The following is an 11,914-nucleotide window of genomic DNA, read 5'->3' as shown; positions in this document are numbered from 1 at the left end:
ATAAAATGTTAAAAAAAAAAAGATAAAAATTGATCAAGCCACAGAACAGAACCACTGGTCCTGAATCATTTCTGATTCATCATCACCCTATAGGACAGCAGAACTACTATACATCTTTATGGAAGAGGACTGTAAAGTTAATTGAACTCTACTATATGGTGCTTATAAAGGTACAGGAAGGTTGAAAGTAAAAGGTCAAATGAAAGGATATGTGAATAAACTTTACAGCTTGTACAGCTATGTTCATATAAAAAAATACATGAAGCAAAGAGCATTACTTAAAATAGTGAATGCTTCAATGTGATAAAATACAAATTTTCAGTACATATAATTGTAATAGATACTTTGTGTTTTCTACCACATCCCTTTGACCCCCTAATTTCATGTTGGATAAAACAAAGCCTATGAAAGCTGAAACCTGTGTAAGGCAGAATCTGGTCAGAGTAGACAGATTCTAATAGTTTCCACTAAAACTAACTATAGAAATACAGTAAGAATACATCCAACAAAGGTGGGAAACTGTGAGACTCAGAAAAACAAGGCCATTCTGTTGAGTTCCAGCTCTCACAGGCTTCCCTGCACACTGCTAGCATCCCATCGTCCTCTGACTTCTCTCTCTGTAGTCCTGGACAACTGCTCAGGGGAACCTAGAAGTCTTGGGGAGTTCAACTCCCACATCAGCGCTAAGGCAGTAGAAGGACGAGGCTAAATCTCTCATCTTTCCATTCCTTTGAGGGACAGTCCTGAAACAACATCTATAAAGTCCATATTATTTTCACTTTCTTATTACTTTTACTCTAAAGCTCTTATAGTAGGAAGGACTAGATGTTTGGTGGACATTTTGGGTCTCATTTATTAGTAGTGTCGGTTCTATTTACTGATGAGTGACTTAGTCAATGTTGCATAAAAATCAATAGTACAGTTCCTTGGGACTTGAAGCTCTCATTTTTCCCCTTTAGGTTAATGATGTTTCATTTTCTGGTAGGGTGAATTCTACATCATTGCTCTTAGTGCCCGTTTAGAATAGCTTTTCCAGAAGATTTTTTCCCCTTACTCTTTGGGGACGGATTTTATTGCCAAGCAAATCTTACGGAGCAGTGCTATTCTAATACATGGGCTCATGATTCAGAATCAGCTTCCTACCTAACAGCAATGGCTCGTTTGTTTGTTTGTTTTTGATGTCTGACTTATTTCACATAGCATGTTTTAAGACCCATCCATTTCATAGTGTGCATCAGAACTTCATTTCTTTATTTGGTTGAATACTTTCTTATTGTATGTAGATACTTCATTTGATGATCCATGTGTCTTTTGATGGCTACTTAGTTTTCTTCCAAGGCTGTTATGAATGATGCTGCTTTGACCATTGGTGTACTCTGTTTTCAAGATTTGGGGGGATGTAGCTATGTGTATCAATTATTGCGTCATGTGATCATTCCAAGACAGACAAATCTGTCTGGGAAGATGTACAGCTAGAATGCTTCTGAGAAGCAAGAATAGGGAGACTTCATCTCACATACTTGGACATAATATCCAGAGGGATCAGTTCCTAGGAAATGATATCATGCTTGATTCACTGAAAGAGAGCCTGACCCCTCTCAATGAGCTCTATTGATACGGTGGCTGCCACAGTGAGCTCACACATGACAATTGTGTGGCAGGTACTAGACTGGGCACTGTTTCTTCTATTGACACGGGTCCCTATTGAGTCAGAACCTACTCAACAGCACCTAACGGCAACATCATAATTCTATAACTTTTTGAGGGACGTTCACATTTTTAATACCGTGAATACACCTTTACATTCCAACCAACAACTCATTTCATATCCTCATGAACACTCTCAGTTCTTAATTTTTTGTTTTTATAATAACCATCATAATGCATGTGAAAAAGTATCACATTTTTGTTTTCTTTTATTTAGATTTCTGTTAATTTCTTTCAGCAATGTTTTGTAATTTTCATTGTACAGTCTTTTACATTCTTGGTTAGATTTATTTTCAGATATTTTATTCTTTTAGATGCTATTGTAAATGGAATTCTCAATTTTCTTTTCAGATTGTTTACTGCAGGTGTATAGGTAGACAGCTGATCTTGTATTTGATGTAAATCTTTTTTAAAAGTAAATCTTTTCTAAAATCTTTTTTTAAAGTTTTATCTTTTCCATTAAATTAATTTATTTATTCTTCTGATTTGATTTTCAGGATCACCTTTTCAAGTTAAGAAAAATCTTAGCATTTTTATTGGGATTTTATTATTTTATTCTTATAAGAGATTTATTTCTAATTTTAAAAATTATAGTTCTAAACCTAGAACAAAAAATCATATCGATGTGATGAGGGGGAGGGCGGAGTGGAGGCCCAAAGCCCATGTGGAGACAATTGGACATCCCCTCACTGAAAGGTCATAAGAAAGAGATGAGCCAGTCAGGGTGTAGTATAGCACCGACAAAACTTTCAAATTTTCTCTAGTTCTTTAATGCTTCCTCCTACTGCACCCCCCCGCCCCCCACACACACATACTCTCATGACTCCAATTCTACCTTATAAATCCAGTTAGACCAGAACAAGAGTACTGGTACAGACAACAGCTTGCAACACAAGGAATCCAGGACAGGTAAACCCCTCAGTACCAATAGGAAGAGTAGCAATACCAGGAGGGGAAGGAGAACCTGGGGGGAGTAAGGGGGAACCGATCACAATGATTGACATATCAACAGAAAGTGGGTGAAGGGAGACAGTGGTCAGTGTAAGACATGAAAATAATAATAATTTATAAATTATCAAGGGCTCATGAGGGAGAGAGGGTAGGGGGGAATGAGCTGATACCAAGGGTTCAAGTAGAAAGAAAATGTTTTGAAAATGAGGATGGCAACCTATGTACAAATGTGCTTGACATGATGTACGTATGTATAGATTGTGATAAGAGCTGTAAGAGCCCCCAATAAAATTATTTTTAAAATAAATAAAAAATAGAGATGAAAAAAAATTGTTCTGTTTTTGATTCCTGTCTCTGTCCCCGCTACCTCTTCCTCTGCTCATCTCCGTTATTAAGTTTTAAGTTGTTATCAAGAGGTTTAGAGAAATATTGATGGCCGGTATGAAACCACCGAGTACAGGTCAGCGTGACTTGCTGCGCGATGGGGGAGCTGCTGTCCCTGAACAGTGCAAGCGTTAAAGCGACTAAAGCTCCTCTTGTCTTCGGCTCGTCGTGCGATTCTGCGCTTTGATTTATGACCATTATTCTTGTGGTCTAGTACATTTTTATAGTTTTGTCTTACTAGTTCCAAAGATTCTTTAAACCTTTTACTTTTTCATGAGATATTTGATGGAAAGCATTGGGGAAGATGAATCAAGGCAATGAGCAAGTTTCTACCTCAACTGGGAATTTTAGGACAATTTTCTCCATGTATTTTTTTGGGTGGCAGTGTTTTGGGTTATTCGGTAGCTAGATATTTGACTTCCTGAAGAGTGGAGTCCTAACATACATAATTTGAGAGCTTGTGCTTATGGATAAGTATAAAGAGTATTCCTATTTTTAATGTTTCAGGGATATTGTTTCAGTGCAAATAATGAAAAGTGCTATACCACCTCTCTGCTTTTAGGTTGGAATATTGCGCCAGCAGGTAGAAGAACATGAAAAAGTCAAGCAAGAAATGGCCATGGAATATAAACAAGAGTTAATGAAACTGCACGAAGAAGTGAGATTTTAATTTTGTTGTATGTTATGTAATTCTCTCTCTTTACCACTTTGAGAATTTTGTTAATGACCCATTTTCTACTTTACAAAGTGAGAGGCTTGGGCGTGAAATCAATTTTTTTCTGTACTTGAGTCCAGACAAAAAAATCTTGCTACTGTAATTTCATGCTTGATGTTACGTAGAACAGAAATTCTAAAATGTGTTTCTTGGTTGAGTACCTGAAAGAAAAAAAGCTATATTTTGTAATACTGAAAAATACATACTTGAAATTAAAATTTTTGAGGTAAATCAGTGTCTGGGTTTTAAATAATGATCCAAAGCTTTGAAACATATTTTGAGATTAAAAAGCCTAAAATAAGAAAAAAATCAATGAACTGAATTTCATTCTTCAGATTTGGTGACACTCCTGTTATTTTATTTTAATTCCAATTTATTAATTTCCTGCTTATTGAATATCAGTCAGTATTCCACATGAGCATGCATTAAGAACCTCAGGCCCAGAGGAGTTTTTAATCACTGTGTGTGTGTGTGTGTGTGTGTGTGTGTGTGTGTGGTGCGCGCGCGCCGTGCATACACTTGTGTAGAGGTGGAGGAAGGTTCTTCAAGGTAAGGCTGTTGTCGTAAAAAGGTTTGGTTAAAAAATGTTTTTTCCTCTACTCGGTATATTTCTTAGCGAGGCTTTATTTTCTGTATGTAGTTTTAGTTTTGTTTTATATTTTAGTTTGTAAATTCAACATGTTCTCAGTATATTTTTTAATAGTACTACTTAGTACCTGCTTTTGCTTTTATAACAATTTGTCCTATCACCACTGTTTACAAATTCTTAAATTGTAACTGTCGCAATAACCGTCTCTATAGTTAGGCAGACTGAAGAGAAACTATGAAAAGCTCCAAAAGAAGCAAGTAAGGGACTCCAGAGGAAATACCAAAAGTCTCAGGGAGGATCGCTGTGAAATTGAGAGGTTAACTGGAAAAATAGAGGTATGTTCATAGAAGTAATTTGTTCATAGTGATTGCCAGCCTTCATGTAGGAAAATGCTGTTACTAATAGTGCTATTTCCTAAAACCAATTTTCTCCCATCTCCAGGTCTGCTACTGAGTGATTTCAAAGGTGGGTGGATGATCCACTGTGCATCCTACCATCATCAGGCTCCCTGGGGTTCATGGCGGTACTGGCTATAAAGGCAGTCCCACCCCGAGAGAGCATTTAGAAACGTATGGACACATTTTTCGGGTTGTCAAATGGCTAGAGGTGCAACTGGCATTTAAGGGGCAGGGACTGGCGTTGCTTACCATGCTTGGGAATGATCCCAACCAAAATGTCAGTATCTCACCCAGGGAGAATCATCAATTACCATGGGCAGTGTCCTTGTTTTTAATTTTTTAAAAAATCATTATATTTCAGGCACCTAACAGAGTAGGGGTTCTGTAAATGTTGAAAGTATGTGATCGCGTTTTTTTAGAAAGCCTTGGTGCTGCAGTGGCCAAGTGCTTAGTTGCTAACCAAAAGGTCGGCTGTTTGAATCCACCAGCTGCTCCTCTGGAAAGATAAGACAGCTCACTTCCATCAAGATCACAGCCTTGGATACCCCTCTGGAGTAGTTCCACTCTGCCCTGTGAGGTCCCTATGAGTCAGAATTAACCTGAGAGCAATGGGTTGGTAATCTTTAAAAATGTTTTTATTAGGGGCCCATACAACTCTTATCACAATCCATACACACATCAATTGTGTAAAGCACATTTGTACATTCATTGCCCTTAAAATTCTCAAACATTTGCTCTCCACCTAAGCCCCTGGCATCAGCTCCTCATTTTTCTCCTCCCTCCCTACTGCCCCCTCCCTCATGAATCTTTGATAATTTATAAATTATTATTTTGTCATATCTTGCCCTGCCCGACGTCTCCCCTCACCCACCCACTCTTCTGTTGTCCATCCTCCAGGGAGGAGGTCACATGTAGATCCTTGTAATTGGTTCCCCCTTTCCAGCCCACCCTCCCTCCACCCTCCCAGTATCGCCACTCACACCATTGGTCCTGAAGGGATCATCCACCCTGGATTCCCCATGTTTCCAGTTCCTATCTGTACCAGTGTATATACATCCTCTGGTCTAGCCACATTTGTAAGGTAGAATTGGGATTATGATAGTGGGGGAGGAGGAAGCATTTAGGAACTAGAGGAAAGTTGTATGTTTCATTGTTGCTACACTGCACCCTGACTGGCTCATCTCCTCCCCGAGACCTTTCTGTAAGGGGATGTCTAGTGGCCTACTAATGAGCTTTGGGTCTCCACTCTGCATTGCCCCCCTCATTCACTATGATATGATGTTTTTGTTCTGATGGTGCCTGATACCTGATCCCTTCGACACCTCGTGATCACACAGGCTGGTGTGTTTCTTCCATGTGGACTTTGTTGCTTCTGAGCTAGATGGCACTTGTTTACCTTCAAGCTTTTAAGACCCCAGACGCTATATCTCTTGATAGCCGGGCACCATCAGCTTTCTTTACCACATTTGGGTTGGTAATCTTTTGTATAAGATTGCTTATCCTCATTTCCCATTCTGATCTATGTAGCCATCCACTTCCCTTTCTGCTGGCTTGGTTTCTATGAGGACAAACTTATGTATATTGATTCCTTGGAGGAGTTAAGGAAGGCACTGAAGTATTACTACCGAAAACATGAAGGAGCAGCATAAGGCTGTCACATTTTCCCTGAATCTGGCACTTCTTTCTTTTGTCTGCACCAGCACTTCTCCTGTGTGCATGCAAATCAGGGTGCTTTTCAGGCTCCCAGAGGTTCTGTGCCGTAGTTACGATGTAGGACCTGGAAATCTGTATTTCATCAGCTCTCACATTCTAATTTGAGAAATATTCAACATGTTTGTACGATTACTTAAAATTGTTCTTCTGAGGGCAGCCTGCCACCCTCAAATGCCCAAATATTCATACAGTGTAGCGATGATTGACACATTGACTGGAGTAATGGGTGGGCTCAAAAATAACAGCAATTCGAAGGATGGCGCAGGACCAGGCAGTAGATCGCACTGTTGTACATAGCATTGATGTGTTCTAGTGGCTCAGTGATTAAGTATTCTCCTGGTAACCAAAAGCTTGCTGGTTTGAACCTACCAACCACTCTGAGGGAAAAAGATGTGGCAGTCTGCTTCTATAAAGATAGACAGTTTTGAAAACCCTATGCGGCCATTTTTCTCTGGCCTATAAGGCTGCTATGAATTGGAACTGACTCGACAGATTCTCTTTACATCTTGCTGTTTTATTTGAAATTGCATTTGACTCTGAGAACTGCACAGATTATGTTTCTCCTCCAGCCCTATTAGTAATCTGTTTCCCCCCTAAATCACCCATGTTCTTCTTGCTTTTTTTTTTTTTCAAACCACTGCCACACTGTCCTTTTCTTTCTACTTCAAAACCCCATGTTTGCATTTCATGTCGTCAGGCAATTCTCCAACAATCCCTACATGACAGAGCCATTTTGCTATCCCAGGGTTACTTCCTGACCGAAGAGATTCTAGCTCCCTGCTCGTTGCCACTCTCCTCAGTATCACTCTAAGAGTCCATAGGGTTTCATGCTGACTTTGGGGTTCCTTGGCCTTCTTTCCTCTCTGGGCCTCCATGTGTCAGCTACTTATTTCCTTCGCCATTTCTTAGGCTTGTCCAGACACTGGCACCCCCTCACTGACTGACTGCACTAAGTAGTCATTTTATCCCAGCAGGAGCTACAAACCATGACTTTTGCCAAATTTTACTGCTGCATGACCTCACTTAGCAATACTTAGCCAACTTCTCTTCCATGATCAGTTTTTTTCTTCATCATACTTGTTGGCAGAAGCACAACCTTAGTTAAATATAGTTTCCCACCCACTCGCTGCTCTGCATGAGACTGAACATGACTAGGCCAACACAGCCATGCATTTGGAGTGGACGCACCAGCACCCAGCCACAGCAGCAGCCATGGTTCCGATTGCTGCCCAGAACTACAGTGCATCTCCTGCCAGTCTCCCACGGTTCCCAGTGACTGTTTCAAGCATCCTTGTTGCTCCTCAAATGCTCAGTCCTTCCCCACATCCTGACCTTTGGTGTTAATCTAGCTTTCTGTTTCTCTAAGACAGGTGTCCTTAAACTACGGCCGCCGAGGACATTTATCTGGCCCACCAGGTGTTTTTGCCCCATTTGTTTTTTTACTTCAAAATAAGATGTGCAGTGTGCATAGGAATTTGTTCATAGTTTTTTTTAAACTATAATCCTGCCCTCCAACGGGTCTGAGGGACAGTGAACTGACCCCCTTTTTAAAAAGTTTGAGGACCCCTGCTCTAAGACAACTGAAGCACTGAGAGGAGAAGGTTCATAAACTCTCACCACTGTGCCTACCCAACTGTCTGCATCGCTATTCGTTTACTCCCCTTCCCCCCGGGGTCGTGCTCATGAGCTTTCCGCTTCCCCTACTCAAGACGGCACGCCAGCAAACTTCCCCCTCTTGATTTTCTCTCTGAGTGCACTTTCTTCTGGCTGCTGTCTTATTTTCTCCTTCATTTTATAACCAGACAGCTGAACATGTCTTCAGTTCCTTTTCTCCCAGCCCTTCCTGTGCTCATTCCAGTCTGGCTCGTGCTTCCTTATGTAAAGAAGCTGTTTACGTGGCCACACCAAGGATCGCCACTTCACCCAAACCAAGCATTTCTCTCCAGTGTTTGACCAGCCAGTCTTTCTGCTGCGTAAAAACACAGTCTTGACGTGACTTCAAGAAGAATTGCATTTCTTGGCTCTGTCCTATGTGTGTTCGCTCTGTGAGTGATCTCATTTAGTCCCTTAGCTTCCAACACGGGATGTAGTGATGATTTCCAGCTGTATCTATCTCGTCCTCACCTCTCCAGCACAGAGTAATTCCCACGGCCTGTTTTACCCCTATACTGGGTGTGTCTACGACTGTCTCAGACTTGGCAGATCCAAAACCCAGGTCTGACTTTCTCTTCCCTGTCAACACCAGACTTCTCGTTCCTGTTGCAGAAGATGTAGCTCCATTCGTTAGCTCACTCAAGCCTAAAATGTGGGAGTCACCCTTGAGTTTTCTTTTCTCACACAACAGCCAGAATGATTCTGTTTAACTATAACATTATTTAATATTAAAGTTTCTTCTCATGAAAAGATGACAGCCAGGAATAGCATGTGGGGTTCTGCTATGTCACTTGGAGTTGCTATGAGACTTTACAGTCTAGCTCCCTAACTCTCTAGCTGTGTCTCTTCCTAATTTCCCTGATACCCACGCCGCTCCAGCCATACTACCCTCACGGCTTTTCCCAAACCACACCAGAATGCGTCCACTAGATGCCCTGCTCACTGTCTAGAACAGTGTGACTTTGCCCCCATGTTCAGGTGTCGTTTTAAATGTCATTTCCTCCCTGTGACCATCCCTTCTCAAAATGGCAACCTCCAACTTGACCACAGCATGTTCCATTTTCTCCAAATACCTATTGCCATTTGATGTACTATAATGAGTGTGTTGTCTATTGCCCTCCAATTGAGGAGGGGGATTTTGTTTTGTTAAATGTAGTATCCTTGCCCCAAGGAATACTGGCATATAGTAGGCGAGATGGACGAATGAACAAATGAGTATGCATGAGTATCAGAAACCTGAGAGTAGTGCCCAGAAGAAGAGGGGAGGTCTGGGGTTGGAGTGCTAGTGGGCACTGGTGAACTGAGTCTCATTTTCCTTCACTTTGCCCCGTTGTCATAACGATTGCACTCGCTTCTTGATCGTGCAACTTGAAGTTACTGTTGAGATATTTCTAATTGCTCGACTTTGGGTTACAGTATTATAAAATGTAATACAATGCTCCCTTCTTATTTCAGTCCTTACAGTTCTTCTACTGAGATAGCAAACATGTGGGTGGAGAGGGGACATTATATTATCCATGCCATTGTATAATCCATGTTTGAATTTTAGATACTGAGGAGTAAGAATTGGGCTACCAAGTAATGTATCTGAAAATATATTCGGATCTGCCTCGTACTTAGGTTTGGATCTCAAGAATGTAGATAGCAAGGGATTATCTGTAATCACATTTTGACATTATAGTTATCTTGCCATCAATTTGAGAAAAATCACTAGAAAATCATAGCAACCCTTCGGTGGCAGCAAATCTATGAAAATCACCTTGAACGCAGACTTAAGCACCTGTGCTTCACTCTTCACTGGGAGGGTATTAAATTTAGAAAGACAGATATCCAAGAAGCACAGTATGTAAGGAATTCTGTATCGGGCTGCAGTTCTATCAGATAAGTAAGTAATGGGATTCCTGCTGGGGAGAAAAGTGCGTGTGTACCCAGGGACATGGAGAAAGATGAAAGTAAAAGTGGCTCTGGGAAGCAGTGACAATAAGGGACACACACTCAAGTTAAGTACCTTAATTGCCTCTTCAGGAATTTCGTCAGAAATCACTGGACTGGGAGAAGCAACGCTTGATTTATCAGCAACAGGTGTCTTCTCTGGAGGCACAAAGGAAGGCCCTGGCTGAACAATCAGAGATCATTCAGGTAGGTTTCTGACCTTTAAAAAGTAATGGAGGCAGGTAAGTTTTGATGACATCTTAACGACCTTCATGCAGCTTCCCAGTGCCAGTGAGTCTCTTTCAGCTTCTCTCTCCTCACCCCTTTCTCTTTCCTGTGTGGGAAGCTGCTCTTCTCTACTTGAAGTTTATCCCTTTTAGCATCTCCTCAACGTCTCTTCCCCACCACCCACCCATGACTGCTGTGCACCGGATTCCTATACATATGCGCAGTGACCACAGCCACTCTCTTGACCTTAGGCCTGCTTATTCCTTCACTGTTTCCTGTTCCCTCACGACTCCCTTATTCTTACACGCTCTTCTCTGTCACTGTTTTACACGCACATACTCACTTTCTTATTCTTCTTATTTCCTTACACATTCTCACTTTGCCTACCCCGCCCCCATTCTCTTGCCTTTCTCCGCTTCCATTTCTTTTTTGTCTCTGTCAGCACTGGTTGTTGTTTTGGCCTTATACCTCTGTGTGTCTTGCTCTAATCTCTGGGTCTGATGCTGATAGCTAGGGTGACTAGGCTACAGTACTTCAGCTGGTCTGCCTGTTTGAACAGAGATGTTGAGAGGTTCACACTACATCCGTGTATATGTGAATAAAACACACCATCTTTATGTTTTAAGGAACAGACCCTTTTGGAGTATAAAGTTCTTATAAAAGCTTTTCTTATATGAAGAACGACTGACTTAAGACAAAATCAAAAATAGACATCTGATATCAACAAGGAGTCATGGTGGCATAGTGGATTATGCCTTGGACTGCTAACCACAAGGTCAGCAGTTTGAAGCCACCAGCCCCTTGGCTGTAGAAAGATGAGGCTTCCGGCTCTTTTAAAGAATTGAAACCTCAGAAACCAGGACAGTTCTACTCTGTTTTACAGGGTCACTGAGTCAGAATTGACTTGCTGGCATGAGTTTGGTTTTGGTTTTGGGTTTCCTTTTTAAAACATATTCCGCTTGTTTACTTTTTCAATTGGGAACCGAGCACTTAAGGGAAATGGATGTTCATAGCATTCCAATACATGCTAGATACCACTTCAAAGCTTCTGGATCAGTGGTTCTCAACCTTCTTAATGCCATGACCCTTTAAGACGGTTCCTCATGTTGTGGCGACCCCAACCATAAAATTATTTTCATTGCTACTTCATAATTGTACTTTTGCTACTGTTATGAATTGGGCGACCCTGTGAAAGGGTCGTTTGACCCCCAAAGGGGCCATGACCCACAGGTTGAGAACCAGTGTTCTAGATGGATTTTGCATATGATAGCTGTTTGTGTCACAGTCAGTAGTTATCCCACTTTTACAGAATGAAGAACCAGACTGGATAAGCTAGGAGAGCTAGAGAGAGTTGCCTTTGTAGAGTCTGTGTATTTGCTGCTTTGAGGCCCAATAGTATATTGGCTTTCCTTAGCCCTTTTGAACTACCAGCTGACTGGTAAAGTACCACCCGTGGCTCAGCTGTGAGTGACGTCCCTCAGAATGTCAGAGAGGGCCCGCAGCAACCTCCGGGAAGAGATCCTTGTTTTCTAGGTGGCAGCAAATGTGCAGCCAGAGCAAGCCGCTGCATCCCAGAATGCCTAGACCAGGGTGTTTCTGCGTGCTGAGCAACTCGACAAGTATAAAGAGCTATAAGGCATTGTT

The 11,914-nt window shown here is 41.4% G+C and overlaps 1 protein-coding gene across 10 annotated transcripts in view; it reads left to right on the top strand.

Annotated features, from left to right (window-relative positions):
* Positions 1–11,914, top strand: part of CEP63 (centrosomal protein 63) — a 70,844-nt gene that overhangs the window by 27,436 nt on the left and 31,494 nt on the right. For all 10 annotated transcript variants that reach the window (XM_045297810.1, XM_045297807.1, XM_045297806.1 and 7 more), the window contains 3 exons: positions 3,605–3,700; positions 4,559–4,681; positions 10,136–10,249. In XM_045297810.1, the coding sequence (XP_045153745.1) occupies positions 3,605–3,700; positions 4,559–4,681; positions 10,136–10,249 (333 nt within the window). The remainder of the gene's footprint in view (positions 1–3,604; positions 3,701–4,558; positions 4,682–10,135; positions 10,250–11,914) is intronic.

This window comes from Echinops telfairi, unplaced genomic scaffold (assembly GCF_000313985.2).
Source record: "Echinops telfairi isolate 266 unplaced genomic scaffold, ASM31398v2 ScPeMD7_7422;HRSCAF=8460, whole genome shotgun sequence".
Lineage (NCBI taxonomy): Eukaryota > Metazoa > Chordata > Mammalia > Afrosoricida > Tenrecidae > Echinops > Echinops telfairi.
The sequence above is the reverse complement of the archived record's forward strand: the minus strand, read 5'-3'. Positions and strand labels throughout refer to the sequence as shown.